The 22718-nt window shown below is 40.4% G+C and overlaps 1 protein-coding gene across 11 annotated transcripts in view; it reads left to right on the plus strand.

Annotated features, from left to right (window-relative positions):
- MAGI1 (membrane associated guanylate kinase, WW and PDZ domain containing 1) overlaps positions 1–22718 on the plus strand; it is a 600870-nt gene that overhangs the window by 527932 nt on the left and 50220 nt on the right. For all 11 annotated transcript variants that reach the window (XM_004675998.2, XM_004675996.2, XM_004675999.2 and 8 more), the window contains exons 11-12: positions 2190–2372; positions 2912–3532. In XM_004675998.2, coding sequence (XP_004676055.1) covers positions 2190–2372; positions 2912–3532 — 804 coding nt within the window. The remainder of the gene's footprint in view (positions 1–2189; positions 2373–2911; positions 3533–22718) is intronic.

Here is a 22718-nt window from a genome sequence, read left to right on the forward strand (position 1 = left end):
TGTGCTTTAACCCGCTGCGCCACCAGGGAGGGCCCAGGAATGCAATTTTCAATAAAGCATCAGGGAAAGTGTCACTGTGATGACAGTGGCTGCTGAGTCTCTGCACACCTGGAACATTGTCCCCTTCAAGCTCCCTGAATTCCCTAACAGCTTGTGCCTCCAAGGTATAAGCCATTTGCACACACCCCCAAGTGAAAATGAGGGAGTTTGTTTTACCTGGCCTGGATTCCTCATTGGTAATTACCAATTACCAATTACCTGACCAGCCCTGTCTACAGTGGACATCACCTGCATGGCGCCTCGGCGTGGGGGGAGTGGGGGCTCTGTAGGGGAATCCTGCTACCTCTGGCTTTTCCTCAGCAGCAGTGACAGCGCAGGAGTTTGTCACGATCCTAGCCATTGTGGGGATCACATCAGAGAGGAGCAGGTCTATGACTCTCGGCAGCTTTAAGTGCCTTTTTAAAAGCCAGAAACTTAAAAAATATGCAATTAAAAGTTGTATGTGTGCCCAGAGACCTTTGTAAAAAGAACTTTTAGATATACTTAACCAAAAATTACTTTCCTTTCTGGGTGCCAGGCTCCGAGTGATGGGATACATGGAGACATTCTTGGTTTTTCTGATGCAAAGGAAAACAACTGAGCTAGGTGAGGAAGCTATAGCAAGGGCAGGGGAGGGGAAATATAATTAGGAGGGCTGAAGTACTTGCAAGCTAAATTATTTCCACTGTTTGAGATCACCAAAGAAACTCCAGTGAGATTTTCAGTTACAGAGATTTGTGTAAAAGTGGTATTTGTGAATGTTATCAAGAATCACAATAAAACCTAACATAGGGCCCTCCCTGGTGGCACAGCGGGTTAATACACTGCAAAAGAAGCTTAAGCCACTTCCGCACGAGTTTGACTCCCGCCTGCCCCAGAGGAGATCCACATGGCGTGGCAGACCTCTCCTGACCCGCCCGCTGCTCCCCTCAGCAGTGTACTTCGTCGATCTGCCTGTTCTGCTCCCCACTCTGTCTCTGGTGAAGCCTCTCACCACCCCTGAGCCTCTTACCTGTACCCCAGTTCTGTATGCACAAATAAATAAATCTTAAAAAAAAAAAAACAAACTAGCATAGCCTATGTGGAAGTTATTTAGCCTTATCTCTACCTATTTAAGTAGAAGCGCTGAATTTGGAGCTGTAGAGCTCTTATTAGAACTATTTTGTTCACATCTTAAGCCATGTTTACTAAGCTAAAGATGTAAATTTTAGCAGTGGAAGTTAGCAATAGTACCTGACTGTTTCACAAAGTTATAAATGACCCAAATAAATAGGAAAAATCTGTGGAATGTAAAACTCAATTTAAACTAACTTTCAATTTTGAAAGTAGTAATTCTAGCTTTTTATCAAAATACTCTGTGTGACCATAATGCTGCCTAGTATTGCTGGTGTATTTTCAGAATGAGTTTTCTAGAAAGTTTGATTAAGAGCTGACATTTTTTGAGCCCTCCCTCGTGGCGCAGCAGGTTAAAGCACAGCACTGAGAAGCTGAAGTCACCTCAGCATGAGTTCAATCCTGCCCTAGAGGTGATCCACATGGCACAGCAAATCTCTCCTGACCTGCCCGTTGCTCCCCTCAGCAGTGTACTTCGTCATCCGCCTGTTCTGTCTCTGGTGAATCCTCTCACTGCCCCTGCACCTCTGTCTGGTCTGTACCTCAGTTCTGTATGCATAAATAAATAAATTTTTCAACAAACAAACAAAAAAAGCTGATGTTTTTGCTGAATTCATTTTACAAGTGGAATCCAAGCCCAAGGCAGCAATATGTTGGAAAACACATTGCAAAACAGAAATAAAAGACAAAATATAAACAAAAAAGCAAATCCACTCCGTTTTCTGAGAAAGAGCTCATAGTAGCTCAAAAATTTGTCAGACTCGGGAATTGAAACCAAGGATTGACCCCAATTGCATCCTTCTCTTATATTTTCTTTTGGACCTTCATGTTGATACACTCTGACTACTGGATACCTGTCCTTAAACAGAGAGCCTAGGAGCACCCTGCTTGAACTCAAGAGAAGACTTTCTAAGGACACCTTTGTGCCCACATATCCCAGTGCAGGGCCATGGAGAATTATCTAGGTTTTATCCTTTCTTTCTTAATCATGTTTTTCACTTGGTGACTTTCTTTGTAATTTTATTGTCTTAATCCAGGCAAACCCTTTTTTACACGAAACCCTTCGGAGTTGAAAGGTAAGTTCATTCACACGAAGCTGCGGAAAAGCAGTCGTGGCTTTGGCTTCACTGTCGTTGGAGGGGACGAACCTGACGAGTTTCTGCAGATCAAGAGCTTGGTCCTAGATGGTCCTGCTGCTTTGGATGGCAAGATGGAAACAGGTACGGACACCACCTGGCCCTCACATGTCCTGCATAGGGAGCCTTTCACCCACACCTGATAAGATCAGACAGCAGCATGACGTCATGAGCTTATAAGTGTTCTTTAAAACCTTGTGAATGAACAGGTTTCTTCCACTAGATAAATGCACCCCCTACGATAGATGAACACCTCTGAAGTGGTTTTATCCTTGGGGAACTATCCAGGTGCTACTGAGCACAAGAAAGCAGTAATTACTAAAAATGTAGATCTGTTTGAATAAATGCATTCTAAACAGGGGTTCTGTAGTGAGAATTTTTTTCAGATGAAAACCCCAATGTTCTTTCAATGATTATATTTTTATTAAGAGGGAAGACATGAGATGCTACAAAAATGCCTAATTAGCAGTTAAAACAGTACTAGAAACTTCTTTTTATGCCATCTGCTACCACCCCCAATCTAATTTCAGTTTAGCTTCCTATGGGTAGTATGCTGTATTATTATATTGACAGAGCTTTTCTGGGCACCATTATTTTAACCCCCAAACTCTTAACTTTTACAGGTGATGTGATTGTCAGTGTGAACGACACCTGTGTTTTGGGACACACACATGCACAAGTCGTGAAAATCTTTCAGTCCATCCCCATTGGCGCCAGTGTGGACCTTGAACTCTGCAGAGGTTATCCGTTGCCCTTTGACCCAGATGACCCCAATACAAGCTTAGTGACATCAGTGGCCATTTTGGATAAAGAACCAATTATTGTGAATGGGCAAGAGACCTACGATTCTCCAGCTAGTCACAGTAGTAAAACCGGCAAAGTCAACGGCATGAAGGATGCCAGGCCAAGCAGCCCTGCTGATGTGGCTTCAAATGGTTCCCATGGTTACCCCAATGACACTGTCTCTTTGGCTTCTTCCATAGCCACTCAGCCAGAACTCATAACTGTTCACATAGTCAAAGGGCCAATGGGCTTTGGTTTTACCATCGCAGACAGTCCTGGGGGTGGTGGCCAAAGAGTGAAGCAGATTGTTGACAGCCCAAGGTGCCGAGGCCTGAAAGAAGGGGATCTGATAGTGGAAGTTAATAAGAAGAATGTGCAGGCGCTGACTCACAACCAAGTCGTGGACATGCTGATTGAATGTCCAAAGGGAAGTGAGGTCACACTGTTGGTGCAACGAGGAGGTATGTAGGCTCATTTTGTCCTTTGAATTTTGAACACAAAACCCATTACTTATCTTAATTGGTCTCCGAGTGGCTGTTTGGGGCTTTTTGAATGTCTACTTCAGGATCATTTTTATTTAAAGGCTTTAAAACTCATTGAAAATGCTTTCTGACTTCTCTATATGCTAGAGTCTTAGAATAAAGGTTATGTGTTTGTACATGCTGCTAGTGACTTGGAAACATAAATCAGGTTCTGCCTTTTCAAACCTTCATCCTTTAAGTCTCCTGAAACTTGCCTGCACACCTTCGAGCAAAGCGAGGCTCTCCGCCATTGTTTCAACCTCATGTCTCACTCTTCTCCTCCCCGCTATACTTAGTCACCTGGATTCTTTTCTGTATGCCTTTAGTGCTGCAAGCTGTTGCCTGTCACAGGGCCTTTGCACTTCTTATTCTTGCTGCTTAGATTTCTCTTTTCCTTTGGCTGGCTTAGTCTCATTTAAGTGTCCCTGGTAGGGCTTCTCTGATGATTTTCTCTAAAAATAACCCTCCAGTACATCCAAGAAACCTCTGCTCTATCATCCCGTTTCTTAATAGCCTCTGTCATGATTATTATTGTCACAGGCATTCTTTTATTTATTTTCTTTGTTTTTTTCACCAGAATATGAAAATCCATAAATTCAGAGCCGATACCTCCGTGTTGATAGCTTTATCCCCAGAATTTAGCGCAGTCCATGATTCCTGCTAGGTGTTCTTCAGTGAATGATTAAATAAGTGATTAGTTGTACTTGGCAGGAGCAACAACTGCACCAGTCATGTCAAAAACATCTCAACGGAATCACATTTTAATGATGTGTTTAAGGATTTCTTTTAGAAATGGGGAATTCTAAACCTTGAGGTTCCACCATTCCCTTGCCTACACACCCCTCCCCGCCCACCCCTCCCCAGGTGAGCTCTCAGGACTTCACAATGAGAAATACTTTCACGAGTTGAAAAGTCCTGCTCCAGCATTTGTATTTATGACAAGAATTGGCTGATTATCTCATTCAGTGAGTCTAAGAAGGTTGTTTTCTTGATCCTGGCTCAGGACTTCTTTCATGCACAGCATATTTAGATTCTTTGGAAAGAGATTAGATACCTGATTTTCACTTCCTCTTGTTCTGTTGCAACAAAAAAGCACATTTTTTTTTGTCACAGCAACAATGTTCTGATGCTCTTCAGAATTGAAACTATGTCTTCTGTGATCAAAATAATTTGAGGTCATTATAAGGAAACCAAAGATTCAGAGCAACTGTTTCTGTGAACTGAAATGTTCACCCATCCTTCTCAGTTCTAAAAACCTTGTGTAAATCTCAGTTTTTTTTAATGTTATTTCCACTGATGCAATTTGGAAGTCTGTTCTTATATGTACATCATTTGACAGCACTGATAGTTGTGTCTAAAGAGTGATCGAGATCTGTGCAAGGTGACATGCAGGTGGTGATGGTAATGACAACATCCAAGAGTTAAAGAAAAGTTGCAATTTAAAAAGCACTTTCTGTTCTCATTGATACCTCTCATTTCATCTTTACCATGTTCCTGAAAGGAAGGATGATGCCAGCCCATTAGGATGGAGATGTTAACCTTAAATCTTAGCTCTCAGTAGTGCTGATATGTTTCATAATTGCTGATTTCCGTGGCTGGCAACATAGAAACTTCCAATAGTTTTGGGTAGCTCAGGGGCGTATTTGATTTAGATGCTGCTTCATGTGAAAGCCACAACTAACCCTCATTTATTTGCTTCATTTTTGTCCGATGTGTTGAGTTTCTCTTTCCGATTGGAATCCCTTTTAAGGGCACCAAAACATAAAGTCTCATTACAATCAACTAATTTGCAATTGCTACTTGAACTAATTGGTAATGAATTTGACCAACTTGCAAACAACTAACCATAGAATCATATCCCTCTATTTCAAATATGTTTTCATTCTCCTTAATTCCTAAGACCTTTGTATTAATGACATAGCATTTTATAGCATTAAATTAATTTGGAAATATCCAGGATATATTGCCACATCAGTCAATATCTACATAGCTTATTCTAGAACCTGATTAATTTATAATCACAGGAACATCAGCAGACTTTAAAATACACCATATGCATTGCATTGATTTATGTGTAGATGTAAAGTTGGTATATCTGCAGTTGGCAGATAAATCTTTCTAGAAAGCATGTAAATATATTTGCTTCTGCTATACATTAGTTATTTCAATCGGGACTGACATTTTAATCATCCCTCCTGCATGTTGGAGGGTGTAAATGAGAAGGTTTGATGAAGCAACAAAGACAGCAACTAGGCTAAATGAGAAAGTAAATGCCCACTTCACTGATTGTCCCTAATGAATCTTATTTCTGTCATACCTCCTAGTAAGCAAAGTGATAAACTCATTAAATTCACGCTGTTCTTGATTCTTAAGAATTCAGATCTTGAGGGTGAGCCTTCCTAAAATGTCTTGATGAACTGTTTTTTTTTTTTTTTCTATTTTGAGGTAAAATTGGCTACAGTATTTTATTTTTATCTCTGAAGGTCATTTTTTTTTTTTATTGTTGAGGTCAGGTATATTGTGTTTGTTGGTACCTTTTTGTCTTTCTGCTTCAATTTTGAAATTAAGTCGAGATTAAAATAGCATTTGTAAATTTCAGGAGTTAGACCATTTCCTAGGTCAGGATAGCTGCAGGGTCACCCACCCAGACACTGGGCACCTGGACCACATTAATCCCTTTACTAGTCTCCTTTTTGTACCGTGTCCCCACCTGCTGGTCTGTCAAGATCTGTAAAGGAAGCTTCATTTCCCTGCCTGGTTCCCCTCTTTCCATAGAGGACCCTTTCCTCCTTCTCCCTCTGCTGTCCAGTCATGAGAATGCTTTTTATTTTTTAAATTTTTACATAACATTTGCATTTAGAAGGCCTATCATCTGACACTGTGTGAGTCTAGAGATTTTTTTGAGGTGTTTGGAAAGTCACACTAGAAGGCAATTTACTATTTTTTTTTTCAAAACCAGGTTTTTCTTTCTTTTTTTTTCATTCCAACACATAATTTTAAATTGGTCCCATAGAGGTTTTATACTTGTTTTAAAGAAAGGAAAGATACGTAGCACAGCTAGCTGTGCCCTTCTGCAAAAATATTTTGTGTATTTGCTAATTTACACCCATTAGTGGATAGGAAGTCTTTAAGAGGTCATTTTAGGTTGAGTTGGATTGCTCTGTTTCAAGAAAAGATTCGTCAATCCTTTGTGAAAGTAGATAACATGTTTTGCTTTACAGCATATATACAGAAAAGGAAGCTGAATTGGAGATGTCAGGAGTTCACATCTGGTTCAAGCTTTGCCCTAAGCTTCTTTGTAACTCTCACCAGTTTCTCCTGCCCTGATATTCTTTCTTCATCCAAAAAAATAGAATATTTGATTAGCTGCCCTTTTCAGCTCAAATTTTATGATGAGTGGAGTAGAAGCCATAGATCCTGTACCATGCACATTTAAAGCTCAGCTTCTAACTTCACTTAGCTTACATCCTTAGCAAGTCATCTGGAAAAAAATGTGACTCATGCTGCTTACTTCACATGTATACTTGTGTGATATTGATAAAGTAATGTAGCCTTTGCCTATTGCTGACGTTAAAGTTGTCATGCTATATATGTGATGTGTTTTATTGATATTGCGTAATAGGAGAAGCAGCTAGGCAGGATGCTTTTTTATATTCAAAAATTTATAATCATAGCAAATTACAAAGATCAAAGATCAAAACCAGGTTTTCTTTCTTTTTTTAAAAATTCCAATACATCATTTTAAATTGGTCCCACAGAGGGACCAATCTATTTTTTTAAAAAAATAGTAAAAGACTAGAGCCAAGATCTGCAGCGCCTTAATCTCAATTCAGGCACCTGCCTCTTTTGGAAGCTCCATTGTCAAGTCTTACTACAGTCAGGTGACAGCCAGTGGTAGGTCCCTGCTTTCATGGATCTTTCTCATTTTGATTTGATGATACATAACTTGGGGAGGGGAGGATAAGTTTATAAAGCTACAAAGTCATTTTCATTTCTGAGTAATATTTGTCTCTTAAAGTCTACTTCGTAAGCAACCGATTTCTTAGTCTTCCTTAAGGTCCGTTCCAGCTCCCCTATTCCACACTTCCTACTTTGGAAAATAGAAGGCAGGAATTGATCTCTGACATACTCATTTTGGGCAAAATCTCCCAGTGACTTTTCTAATTACAACAATAATAATAGATGAGATGTTTTGCTTTCCACTTTACACAAACTTAGTAGTGAATAATTTTGTCAGGTCACTAATGTTAGGATCTGATTACAAAATAATGAAATGTTAGGATTCCTGCAGGGCAGGATGATGTCCTGTTTTTACTTATGGTGCCTCTTGGGAAGTCATAAGTAAATAGTAACTGAATAAATTAAACTTGCTATATACATCACAACAGAAAATCATAAGCTTTAATGTTGCACTTCATAAATCTCCATAGATGATAGAGATGGTAAATGGTAAGAGTTAGATATGAAAATTGTGATGATAACTGATGTATTTTTTTAAAGAGTTTATTTATTTATGTATACAAAAAATGGATTACAGGCCAGAGGTGCAGGGGCAGCGAGAAGATTCACCAGAAACAGAGTGGGGAGCAGAACAGGCAGATTGACAAAGTACACTGCTGAGGGGTGAGACAAGAAAGGTCTGCCACACCATGTGGGTCACCTCCAGGGTGGGGATTGAACTCGTATTGAAGCAGCCATGGCTTGGCTTCACAGTGCAGTGCTCCAACCAGCTGTGCCACCAGGGAGGGCTAGATAACTGATGTATATATTTTTTGGAGCTGAGTTTGGAGTGCAGGATCCTTGGGAACACTCTTACCTTTCACCAGATCTTACCTTTCAGCAGCACATGGCAAGTTTCCCAGGTGAGTTTCTCCCCAAGACAGAGATGTTAGTTTGTTAGTTTGTTACTAGGAAAAGGGACAGAAAAGAGAAAGACACTAGCATAGATACAATTGGGTGGAAAGAGCTGCCCTGAAAGGGACAGGTTTGCTGAGAGAGGCCTGCATGGTTGCAGGTGACCAGCCTTGAGAAGAGCTAGTCTGCTGAGAGAGGTCAGTGCAGAGAAGCCCCGGCAAGGAATAGGCCATAGCAGGCAGGAGGCTGCTGGCCTGCAGAGGGGCAGAGTGGTGAAAAGAAGCACCAACATAGGCACAGGTGGGCAAAAGGATTGCTGCCCTGAGTCAGTACCAAGATTGCACTGATAAATTCTTCTCTTTGTTAGCTCCTGATTTTGGATAACTGTGTGGAATGGGGCCCAGAGATTCCTCAATGATCCAATCTCTGTATCTTTCCCCTTAGGTCTGGGCTCCAGACACTCCCTGCAGCAATCTGATACCTCCTTAGGTCTGTGTCCTGTGATGAGGCACTGGAGCCTTAGGATCTTGTTTCTTTCTTTTTTTTAAGGTTTACTTATTTATTTATGCATATAGAACGGGGGTACAGGCGAGAGATGCAAGGTCAGTGGTCATATTAATCCTCTCTACCCCCACCTTCTTGTGTGAGTCAGGTTTTAATTTTCTGATGCTTCCTTTAAGTTTTCTGTTTTTTCTCCATCAATAATGAATAATGTTGTGACTGTCATTGATTGAGGCCCTACTACATGACAGGCCTGTTACTGTGGTACAAACCATACTCACATGTAATAAGACCTCACCACACCCCATTGTCATGGCCACCAGTTTGTGATGTGATTTCTGAGTAGGATTCTGTGGGAAGTGAAGTCAGTAATTTCCTTCCTTTAGGGGACAATAAATGAAAGGATTTGTTTTGTTTTCATGTTGAAATTCCATAAATTTGCTGAGGATAAGCAAATGGGAATGGTTGGCAAAGTATAAGACTCCTCTAGTTTAAACTACTTGTAATAGAAACAACACCTCTCCAAAGTGCCAAGCATAGTTGATTCTAGACATTTTTATATTTTAATTCATAAGAGCACTCTGAATTAAGTAAAATCTTAGCTCCTCTTTAGAGAAGAGAATGTGGAGACCCAGTGAGATTCAGTGATTTATCCAGAATCACAGAACTGTCTAGTGGCAAAGCTGGACCTTGAACTTAGAATTTCTGGTTCCATCAATGAGTCTCTTAATTACTGTGATAAGTGGCCTGGGTTTATGGGCAAAACACTCCAACACCATAATTGTTGAGGAGTGTATCTTATACACAAAGGAATGAATAAGTGCTGAAGTCCAGTGGCAAATTGATGCCACTTAATTTTCATCAACGTTTACTGATGATATTTAGTTCATTAAGTCATCATCGATCCAGACTGGGAAAGTAATATCTAATCTCATCATCTAAGCACATCATTACTGATCCCTGGATCTTTTGTGTGTTGTGAGGGAGGGAACTGGAGGGTTTCCCCTCTTCTAAATGATGCAAAACAACTGTTATTAGAAACACAGTGAACCTTTCACTAGGGAGTTAAACCTGGACAGTCAGGCCCTCAGGTCTTGGAAAGGAGAATGAATTGCAAATTGTGCCACTCAAGCATTTGAATGTCTGAATTTCACAAATTTAGCTATTGGCCTCCAAAGGGCAATTGAGGTTTCTTGCCCAGTGACACCTTTGAAATTTCAGTATATTCAAGTCATCAATTTCCATTCCTTCCCAGTGTACCCAGATTTGGGTAAACTTCCATCTCTCCCTCCAACTCCCATCCCTCACTATCCATCATATAACTCCAGGCTTTGTAACAGGACTCAATGCATCTACAATCATTCTTTAGCTAGAATCATTTAAAGTCAGTTTGGTCAAGTTGCTCCTGATGGCCAAATAACTTCCCACATTTCAGAATAAAGCCACTCTTGCATCAGGGACCCAGCATTGAAGTTTTCCTTCAGTCTGTATTTTTCATCTCCTAGGTAGAGCGTGGGACTACTCATGCAGTTCCTTCAGGCTCCTGTACGAAGGTCATTTCCACAGAGAAGCCTGCACCCATCCACCACTGTCACTTTTGGCGTTTTCCTTCTCCTTCATGGCACAGACACTGACTGGTGATCCCCTGCCAACAATCACTACTTTATCCCCACCACCTGAAATTGTGACTGGCACATTATAGGAATTCAGAAAATCCCATATGTTTTTGTATGGGGAAATGAATTAATACCAAGTCCTTCATTTTTATAAACATTAATCCTCGAGAGAGGTTTCTGAGGGGAGCACTATCATTACAGCTAAAAAAAAGCAGGCAGTAAGGACTGGACCTCAAAAATCTCACCTGAAAAAGGTGACAGTGCCAAATTCTGAGCCAGATCAGTTTGCCTACAAAGCCTAAAATCTCTGTGGCAAGTTACTTTATGTGACAAGGAGATTAGTTGGCATGTCTGAAGCAAGACTCTGGAGAATTCTCCCAGTGACTCAGTTGGCATATTCTTCAGCACCGCAGCCAGTAGCCATGTGTGGTTATTTGATTCATTGAAATTAAATTTAATTCAAAATTTAGTTCTTTGGTCCAGCTGGGCACATTTCAAGTACTCCGTAGCCATAGGTAGCCACTGACCCCTGGATGGAACAGGGTATTAGAGAACATTTCCATCCTCACAAAAGTACAATTAACAGCCCTGCTCATTGCCACTCTCTTACCAACAATAGTGAGGTGTTGAATAGCCTTTATTTTATCATTTCTCTTATTTCCATACCTTTCAATAGAAGAAAATTAGGGCATTAAGGATACTGTATGGTTAATGAATTTCTTTTTACATAAAAATAATAGGTGATATTTATTAAATTATTTCCATGCATACGCACCACCCTAAGCTCTCTACATGCGTTAACTAGATGTTAAGGAGTCATGAAGAATTGGGGCCAGAGACCCTAAAAGACTGTTATATCTTAGCACAGGGAGCAGTCTGCTCTACTCCTGTTCTGCCCCAACCTAATAAGGTTTGAGCTGGGGTGACAGGTTATCTTCACAGTGGATTGACATGGTTGAAGGGACTAACTTTACACAACTTTATTCTATAAAGTATCTTTAATCCAAAAAGAGGAGACACTTTAAGACATAAGAAAAACTCACCTTAAATTCATGTGTGTAACCTAATATATATTCTGCCACACATGCTATGAGCAACTTACAGTTTGTCAGATTCAGACTCTATTTTGAAAGTTTTCTAAGTCTCTGGCTTATGTATCTGAATCACTAGCTAAAGCAAATTGACCTTCTTACTAACCTATGATGCTTTTTTTGTTTCTTGTTACTTTGGAGGTTGATCCAGTGTACCATATTATCTTCCCTAACTGTTAAAAGTTGTTCATATTCAAATTAGTAAACTTGCTAGCACTTCCTTGCCTTACTGAAGAGACTGGCATTGCATTCACTACTTGAGAACATTCTGGCCTTTATTACAAATGCAGTTTTAAGTTGTTGCTTTAGTTTCTTGCCATGGTTTAAAGTTATCATGGACTTTATTTGATAATTCTTTATAGTGTATGAAGTCACATTATATTTAAGATGACTTAGAGCAAGAGAAGAGATAACAGTAAAAAGCCTTGGTTCTGCTTTCTTTATATAACACAGAAAAATGATCCTTCACTTTCAGCTTCTTTAAGGAAATCTGGGTATTGGTTGAAAATTTTTTAATGGATTGTTGGCCTTTTAATTTCTAAACCTACAGAGGCTTCACTTATCTCCTCTAGCATTTATCTGCAGTTTTAGAATTGATTGGATAGTTTGGATTTTATTCTTGTTATATTCATACTGTTATGTGACTGGCACACATAAAACTTCTGCCTTTTTTTTTTTCTGTAAGAAGATGTCCAGTCCTTCTTGAAGGTAACCTTATGTACTAAATGATTTGCTTTTGTACATTACTGTAAGTGTATGTGATTTATGACTCTCATTAAGGAGCTATGACACCCCACCCCTTTGTGGAAGAGTATAAGAAGTCTGGAGAATTATACTGTGCCGTTTACATTACTGCACTGGAGAATTATGCTGTGCCGTTTACATTACTGCACTTAATGTTGCATTATTTTCCCCTTTTGGGGGGGACAGATTCATTCACATTGCATGCCGGGCATTGTCTTGGCACTGGGAACAGAACAGAATCATTTGCAAACAAAACAGACAAGCTCCTGATTTCATGAAGTTTTTTTGTCTAGAGAGAGGACAGAGAGAATCTAAACAAACAGATGAACAAGAAACTATGAGCCAGAAAGAAGTGTTTTGAAGAAAACAAACTGACAAGTGGGAGTGGGCGTCCTGGGTGCAAGTCTGCCAGGAGATTCAGCGGTGGGATTGGAGAGCCCTTGGGAGGGGTTCACCGAGTAAAGGGAGCAGCATTCTGTGAACAAGGGCGGTTAGTGTAGAGGCCTCCAGAAAGTAATGGAGTGGAGGCCAGTGTGACTGTTGACTGGTAAGCTAGAGCAGAGCTGATGGAGTTGAAAGATGGACCCGAGGATCAGGAGCGAGAATTATAGTTTCAGTGTAAGGTTCAGTTCCAAGCAGTGAACGGACCAGGTAGTGTTAACATATCTAGGCAGTGCTTCTGGCATGTGTGAAGAACACATTGTAGATGTTCGGTGTGGTAGTGGGAAGACTGTTCAGGCTATGGTAGGGGTTTGACAACTGTACAGGCAGCTTGGACCAGAGTGAAAAAAGTAGAGAAGAAGGGATGTTTTAAGAGAGTCAACAGGACTCATTGTGGTGACCACAGAGTAGGGATGGCACAGTTTCTCCACAGGGGCACATGGTAAGTATTTTAACTTAGTGGGCCACGCAATCTGTCACCACTGGTCTACTCTGCTGTTGTAGCATGTAAGCAGGCAGTTTGGTTGTGCTTTACATTGTCCCTGGGCTATTGCTGACCCCTGCTGTAGAGAAAGAGAAAGAGAGAAGCCAGAAGTGAATTATGGATTCTTGGCCTGGACCTTTAGATAGACAAAAGGGGCTTTTAGCTAAGATTTGGATCCTGAGGTAGGGGCTGGAGAGTCTTTGAATTCTAGAATCAGTGTTCTTCAGATATTTCCTGTGAAATGCTCATCAAGTGGCGCACCCAGCAGTGATCAGGGACAGCAAGGTTAGGGTGGTGGAGATGTGTATCTCTGAGTGATTATCATATCCATGAGCTGTGAACCATGTATTGGACTGAGGAGTCAAAGGAGAGGGGTTGGTTTGATTTTTAGTTTGGGAAATACTGCAGCATTTTTATATGCTGATAGAAATCTCTGAGGAGACAGACACTGGAGATGCCAAGGAGAGAAAGGAATCATGGCAAGAGTGAGATATTTAAGTAGAAGGAGATCAAGCTTGGCCTTGGGGCCAGTATATGTCAACTATGCCGAAAAAGGTACCAGATTTGATCATTCTCTGTCTCCTAAAAGTAATCTATGGAAATTTCTATATATTTGAGCTTTCCTGTTGATAGAATCAATAGAAGTTTTTTTTTTTTTTGTAACTGGTTTTCTCTCCTATTTAATTTCATAGTAAAACAAAGCTTTGTTTCAGTCCACCCATTTCTTTTTTTTAATTATTTATTTACTTATGCATAGAAGAGCTGGGGGCTAGGCCTGAGGTACAAAGGCCTGAGAGGATTCACCAGAGACAGAGTAGGGAGCAAATTACTGGAATACACTGCTGAGGGGAGCAGCAGGTGAGACAAGAGAGGTCTGCTGTGCCATGTGAGTTAGTTCCCTGGCCGGGGATTGAACTTATGCTGCAATGACTGGTGATAGTTTGCTAGTGCTGAAACTTTAACCCCTGTACCACAAGGGAAGCCCCAAGTCCACACATTTCTTAAGCCAAGGAATGAGTGTGCATAGTTCTAGGATAAGGAGAGAGAAACAGGGTATTCACAACCTAGTCAGGAAGACAAGACTAGTAAGTGAATTTTTGTGGTAGTTTAACCAAAATTTTACATGTAATTGGAACCTGGGTAGTACAAATTTTGGCAAGAGGTGATTGAGGAAGGAGGGCGCCGGAAGTGGCCAATGAGCCCCTCTGAATGACATGAGACTAGAACAGAATGGCTCAACCTTAGCATCACTGACCTTTTGTCCAGATCATTCTTTGCAGCGGGCATCTGTCCTGTGCAAAGTGAAATGTCTAACAACATTCCTTGTCTCTGCATACTTGTCTTTGCCCCTACACTACACACACGCCCTCTAAGCTGTGATAACACGAAATATTTCAAAACACTGGCAAGTGACCCATGGAAGCAAATTCATCCTCTTGAGAACTTTTCGACTAGAGCTTTGAAGCACAGGGAGGCTTTAGAGTTGTGAGCTGGTGGTCCTGGACAGTATTTGACATGACCCATTCCTGTAGTCCCGTTAAAGCAGTTTTAAATCTGAATGCATTGAGCTGGCGACAGATCTGATTTGCCTCAATCTGCCATCTCTGTTATCTTCCAACTGTCCTTAAACAATTTTGTATTTTACCTGGCTGTGGTCCATGGAGAGCTGAGTTTGAGACCTAAAGACAGTGCATATATCGGTGTGAGGAGGTGCATAGACCTACTGTGAACCGCTTTCCCAGGAATTACTTTTTATCACCATCAAAATTTTCTACCTCAGAATTCCAGGAACTAGGCACTTTCCCTTTCTTCTCAAGTGAGAAAAACAAGCCTTTTTCAGACATGTTTTTCTTAACTTGGGAGTTTATTCTTTACTCTGGCTCCATATGAAAATTAATTTTCCAAGGTTCTCAGTGCCTTGGGTCGTGCCTTCCATGTGAAATGTCTCTTCTCTGATACTAGTCGTACCCCTTCCTCCGTGGTTTGCCAGGATTACAAGCGTATCTTCCTAATCGCTGTTCTATTTCAATTGTGGTCCTTTTCAAAGTTGTTATCTGTGCAGAAAGTTTTCTATGTGTGATCTTTTTCCATCATCCAACCTCTCCCTCAAATTAGATCACAGTCTTTGCCACCATCTGGAGTTAAGTATTTGGCATGGTTTTTATGAGTCTGTCTTTGCATTGCCACCTGCAGATTTAAAAACATTCCCGAACTTATTCTTTACCTGGTATTTCACCTGCTTATATTCCTGCGCAGATATTAATCATGCCCCCGACTTCTGAACATAATCCTTTTTAGTTTGAAAATCTCATTTGTAGAATCTTAATAACTTTGAAAATACAATTGGGTCCTTAGGAGTATTGTGTTTCCATTGACAACAGGAACATGCCTTTTTTGTGTCACCTTCTCTCTGGGTTCATTTCATACTCCTGTTCCCTTTTTTGTGTTTCTGATGTTCTAAAGGTTTTTTGTTTCTCATCCTGTTCAGTGAATGCTATTCATTCTTTCATTCCTTTAACCAACTGCAGCACCATATTAATTGTTCCTTATAGATGAATGACAGATAAGCAAACATCTGCAATCAGTGTGATTATCTCATCCTCTCCCCCCCTTTTTTTGGGCATAATTCTTTTTTCTAGACATCTTATTTGGTATATTCCTTTGCCATAAAAAATTACAGTGTGCCACTTTTATGATTTTAATATTTGAGCAGAGTTGTTTAAAATATAGCATTGTGCCACATATTCATGGGAAGCTGACTGTGTCCTCTAAGACTCTGTCAAAGAGCCATTTCTTTCTGTCCCTGATGTTGGCTGTCAGCTACCACATACAGCAACCTGAGTTTTTATTAGACTTTTGTTTTGGCAGTTGGTATGTTTAGGGCTTTCTGGCATGATGTACCCATTGAAAGAGAGGTGTCTTAAAAAGCTTTTAATAGTTGCATAAGCAATAATCAACGGTGTTTCTTTTTTTTTTTTAAAAACCCTATGGAGATAGTTAGAATTAGGGCTATGCTCCCTTAGATATTTATGTGGTTTCTAATTTTAAAAAAGTTCTCCCTAGTTACTTTTGTCATAGATACCACTTACCAAAGTAGCAAATGATTGCATTGCAAATATAATTGCTCATGAGCTAATGCAATTCTGTGCTCATGGAGATCGTCCCTTTCACTTAGGCTTTGGTGATGAAAGGAGAAAAACGGTTGTTCTTAATCCAGAAATTCTCAAACTTGGCACTACTGCGCTCATGAACTGTACAGTTCATTGCTGGGGCGAGAGGGGTCTGTCATGCACATTATAGCATGTTTAGCAAAATATCGCTGGTCTCAACCCACTCGAAGCCACTAGTGATCTCTCCTCACGGCCAGTGGTAACGTCCTCCAGTGGCTTTGGGCCTGGTTGATGGGCAATGTCAACCCTGATTAAGAATCTGTATTTTTACCCTTTTGATATCTATCATATTGTTGCTTAATGGAAATGCTATGTTCTAAATTTTTAGATGCAAATAAAATTATGGATTAATTTTTTGTTGAACATGGATAGGAAAAATGTGAGAATGGCTCATTTCATCTAAGTCATTGTTTCTACATCAGCTCAGTACTGGCAGGACTGGATTCATTTTCTGGGATAGAAAGAAGATAAGGGAAGAACCAAGAGGGACAGTTGCAGGGGAAAATTAGCAGGAGATACTTTCCTTCAGTAACCTATGATCACATGATTTTCAGGAAGCAATGAAGTGAGAAAAATCAGGACAGATTACAGGTTGTAGATGAAGTACTTTTTCAAGGTGAAAAGCTCTTGTTTATAGATTCTATCCTTCCTCCTTTTTCCCGCTGAAATGTACTTTTACTTATAGGGTGGTAGTTGATTGTTCTTTGTCTTTCCCCTTTTCATGTTGCCAGTTTACAAAATAAGCAACTTATGATTGATTGCTTTAGTCTGTTTACAGTTGTTTGCTGAAATCTGAAATTTTGGCAATAGCTGCTGTAAGAGGGAGACCTTGGGAGCTGAGGTAAAGAACAGGATAGGAGGAAAGGAGGAAAGCTAGCTGACACTGGGTAAGGGGGGAAGGGGTGACTGGGAACTCCTCCCTGTGTCTCATCATTGCTTCATGGTCTTTTCATTGAGAGAGAAGCTGAGTTTGGATTCTAGGCAGGGATGGGTCTTTACTCTCTCCTCTGATGTCCTTACCTCACAGTACATATACTGGGAGGATTCTTCCAGGAATTCTCTTATCCTGTATAATGTATTGGGATCACCCAGAGAATGTTAATTACAAATGCAGGAGAGAAGTGAATGAACTGTGCCTCTTCACTATGCATGGGGAACCCCAGATTATCATTGGCTGATTTCTTGTATATATAAAACAGCCTCAAAAACTTTCAGGTAACATTTACTTTCAGTATGTTTGCTTGCATTAAGGTCTTCATCTGCTTTATTGGTATGCCTGACCAGAGCCTCATTTACCAAGGGCAAAAGAAATGACAAAACAGAAAGAGTTAAAATTAGAAAGGAAAGAAAGCAGAAAGATCCTAACTTAATGTTATCTTTACCACGAGAAATGTGATGTCTTCCTCACAATAAATGCTTACTGGCTATACATGCATTTCACTTCCAGTGTGAATTTCTGTTTCTTACTTTTCCTTGCCATACTGCATTGTACTCCGTGAAAGCAGTGTCCTGTGATACAGCTTCCTTCTAGTGCAAATATTTCATTATGTACACTTGCAGTCCTTGGGTTTTCCCTGCATCTTAAATACTGTTGACCTGTATAGTTCTATCTAATGGGGATTATTTTCCTGAGAGGGACAGTGAGTCTAGGAGGTGAAGCCAATCTGTAGAGTCTGCCTTTTAATAAATCCATTTGGCAAAATGCATATTGACACAATGAAATCTGAAAACTGATAGTTGAACAAAGCACAAGCTTTTGCTGCTTCCCATAATGACACAGAGCACAATTCATTAGAAATTGACAAAGTCAAGGAAACAGTTTTCTAGCTTTTTTTTCCTCTGAAACTCACATAATTACTTAGACTAGATCAGATATTGATTCAGCAAGGGGATTTGTAGACACTTAATATCTCCATGGGAGATGAATGGGCTACTCACCATTTGTCCTTTGCTCTTTGCAAAATCCTGACCCGTTAGTAAATGCTGCTTTAGCTCTGACTTCCAGACATTTTGAATAATGCAGTACTGCAGGGCTGCGAAGTCAGTTGCTTGCCGTTGCTAACTTAGCCTAATATGATTTCCTAAACTTAAGAGATTATTATAAAGTCTGACATGATGCCAGCGGTAGCTTCAGTGGCTGTTGTGAAGTTTGGGATAGTGTTACTTAGAAACCCGAATAGTAGACATCCTTATAAAGCAAACAGGGAACATTTTCCCTCTATTTTGCAGAAATATCATGTGACAGAAGTGATGTTCACACCAGTGGTGCTTAAAAGCTATGCAAGAGATTCCTAGATTTACCTGAAGAGAATGACCTGGAATAATTCTTTTTCCTCAGTTTCTGCTTGCCTGTTTTAGGGAACAGTGAGACATTTGGGACTTTTGAACTCAGTGTTGTTATAAAAGTTGATTTTCTAAGAAACGATGTGAGTAAAGTTCCCTTTAACTGAAACGTTATTTAGACAATCAAAGAGTACTTGAGAACACCCCTTTCTGCCACTGAAAGTAGGGTTTGACCTTTCTTTGTGAGCCTTCCTTCAGTTAATTGTGAGACTTGAGCCTCTGTTGTGATGGGAATTTAGAACACAAGGTGGCACAGCAGAACCTTGCTCTGGAGGAGAGGGAAGCACCGTGAGTGGAGGGAGGCCACAGCTCATCAGTAAATCAAGGAGCTGACTTGGATCAAGAGCTGTGAAGTAATCTCCACAGAGGTGATGAAAAGAAAGATGATGCCACCTGTCTGTGTCCACTCCCCCTCCCCACACCCTCATCAGCTCTTCCTTCTGCCCTCCGGATAAACTCTCTTCATAAGCTTCACATACTCTCATTCATTCCCAAGGTGTTTATTGCACTGGGACCATATCTTATTCTAGGGCTCGGAACTCACCTAGAATAAGATACCCCGTCTCTGAGAAGAAGACCAGAAAACAACTAAATGATAACAATAAACAACAAATGAAGAAACAGATAATTTTAGAGTCCTAGGGTCTCTGAAAACAGAGAAACTGGGCTGTGTGAATAAAGTGTGGCGGGACCAGTCACTTCATATCCCTGAAGGTCTGAATCCCTGGATAGCTGCTCTGAAGAAGTGACCTTTGAAGGGTGCTGAGTTCACAAAATCTGAAGGCATAGTGTTTCAAGCAAAGGGTTTAGCCCCGCCAAAATGCCCAGAGGAATGAGAGGAATTAGCCCAGAAGCAAGAATGCCAGCCTGACTGGAACATATGGGCAGGGGAAAGAGAATTAAAGAGCAAGCAGGGTCAGGTCAAGGAGGGCTTTGTGGGACACAGAAACGAGCTTGTGTTTCATTGAAATTGTGTTGGGAAGTCACAGAGACATAGAGCCAGGAGACCATATAATAGGATTTGTACTATAGAAAGATGTCTCTGGCCTCTGTGTGGATAATGGATTAGGGAATGAAGAATGAAGCAGAGAAACCAGCATTTATGCTCTCTCTGTCATCTAGATGAGAGCAGACTGTGCCAGTGGAGAATGATGGACTTGGAGGGATCCTGAATGTGTTTTACAGTCATGTGGCAGAGAATGAAGTCTCATGAAGGACCTTAGATTTGCTGTCCTGTGAGGATAAAATTCAGGGCACTCTCTTGGATGTGTTTCATGGTCGGGTGCCTAACTTACATTGCTAAAAATAAGCAGCCAGGATAAGAATCATCCTAAACATCAGTAATTGTCAAGGATCTTGGCATGTATGTTTTTAACCTAGAAACTTCTCAGCACCAATTACAATAAGTTTCACTTCAGGGCCAGTGACCTTAAAACAAGGGCCTACATAGCATCCTGTTTTTTTTTCAACCCAGAAAAGGAATTCTTGTCATTATTATTTTTTTTTCTTATTTCAATGAGCTATTTTTAGCTATTGTTTCATTTTGACTCCTATATATCTTAAGTAGATAAAAGTCAAACTTTTCATCTGTGTGGCGCTTTGGAGCTCTCAGGCCACAGTAGTCTTTCTTACCCCATGGAGAACTCTATGAACTGTTGGTAAGAGGAATAAGGCCAGCCTTAGGCATTTGCATTAAAAGCAATTAAAATTTGAAACACAGAAGTGTCAAGCTGTCAGTATTGCAGCTGGGAAGCCTTCCTCATAGACAGAAGCCTTTATAGACCAAGGCAAGACCCTACACCAAAATACCTTACTCAAAATATTTTCAACCCACATGGAATTAGAGAGCTTTTCTGGTACCATTTCAGAAACTGGCTTTAATTCCATCTTTAAAAGCAGATCTTGCTGGGAATATTCCCTGAAGAATAAAGACTGACCTCATCGCACATTATGACAAATTGGCTGTTCTTTTTAACTTAATGTTTCTTTTTCTTTCCTCTTCTCCAGAGGAGATACCCTAACTCACTCTACTTCTGACTCTCACTATCTCTTCCTTCCACCAATTAAAAAAAAATGTTGTCAGGTTTTATTAGGATACATTGGATAAAGTCTCTATATTTGGGAAACTGTACTTTATGGGACCTGGTGGCCTGCTAACCCCTAGTTGTGTACACTTGCTTCATTACCCCCAAATCAGACACCCATCTTGATAGACTTGAGCATGTGTTGCTTTGGATGATCAGTCATTTAGGAACTGTGACTAGGAGTAAAACACCAGGTGATGGTCAGAACTTAGGCATAGACTCCCATATTCCCTGGGAAAGGAAGCTCTCGTCCTGAATTCACAGTTATGATCCCCAGGTATTTCAACCCATTGACCCATAGGTTGATTGATGGTCTATGTCTGTCCCATGAAGTTGAATGCATACTGTACAATGAATGCATTTTCTATGTACAAACACTGTTGTTTTAGTTCCTCCTATGGGATAGGATCCAAATTAGATTAAGCATCTTTGAATCAAGGTATACAGTTCAGTGTTGAAAAGAACAGTCATAGTATTAGACCAACTCTTCTGCTGGTTACCCATCTGACTCTCTGATGTTGGCCATGTTATTTAACCTTTAGTGCCTCAATTTTCTCATTACAAAATCAGGTTGATACTAGTTCTTAGAGAGCAATTATGAGGAATAAATGTGTCAGAAGCAAGCTCAATTCTTATTATTTTCACACGCAGCCCTGTTTTTTTTTTTTTTTTGGGTAGAAATGAGAAAAGAAGTCAAGTTTTCTACCCTCCAGTGTGTAACTCATGTCTTTGAGTCAACAACAATTGAAACTTCCATTTTACTTCAATGACACTTACATGAAGTGACCACTTGCCTCTTAGGATTGCATGATGATTCTCCATCCATCTTACCTAAAGCTCTGGAGAAGCCCAGAATGTTAATGACTTCAGGTGTCTCTCGTCACCTGTGCCAGTTTGAGTCTCATGACTTTGAGGTGAAAGGCTCTGTAAACCATTACCACCACAAGCCTGGCCAGCCATTTATTTCTCTTCAGGACATATTTATTAGGCTATATGTACTGTGTAATTGAAACTGACTTCTCCGTGGCTGTAAAGCTGTACAACCCTATCCTTAATCTTCTTAACAAAATGCCAACTGACACAGCATTGGGAGCTCCTTATCCAGGTATCTGAAATCCACCATCTCTTTAAATTATGAAAGTCACAATATTTCATAATGACTATCATTAGGTCTCCTAAGGAAAGAATGTCTTCATCTGCTTGGAGACGTTGGATCTGATGCTTCTGTTCTTGGCAGCTGGTATCATATTCACTTTGAAAAATTACCCTGCAGGGTTGATAATGGTATTTGGCCCAAGGAAGGAGAAGAAAATCAACATGTCTAAATTGGAACCATTTTTCATTTTGTTTTATGGATTCAATTTTGTGACATATTCTGTAGTAAGGTCATTCAGTGCAAGGTACTCTGGTTTAAACTTGGCCTTGAGTGTATGCTGGCACACTGATGTAGCTTTAAAAAAAAACACTGTCTAAAAAAGGGTCATTATTATTATTCAATCAAGCATCAGTCTTTGCATGTTGCTCCCAACCCCCAGCCGCATGATTAAAAATGCTGACCCTCCTCCTTCAGTGTTCAGCCAATCGCTTTGCCTACTTCCTTACATTGTTCCCAAGAGCAATGGTGCTTCCTTCTGTCATGGCACTTAGCATGGACCACACTGAAGTACAACTTTGTTGTTTTGCTCTGCTTCTTTCTCTGTGTCTTCAGTAATGCCTCGCTGGGCATATGGCGGCACTCAGTAAATCTCATGTGGGTGAATAGCCACACCACTGCTTCCTTCTCATGGTTCAAGTCGCA

The sequence above is a fragment of the Condylura cristata genome, unplaced genomic scaffold (genome assembly GCF_000260355.1).
Source record: "Condylura cristata isolate star-nosed mole 26May11 unplaced genomic scaffold, ConCri1.0 scaffold00004, whole genome shotgun sequence".
Classification (NCBI taxonomy): Eukaryota; Metazoa; Chordata; class Mammalia; order Eulipotyphla; family Talpidae; genus Condylura; species Condylura cristata.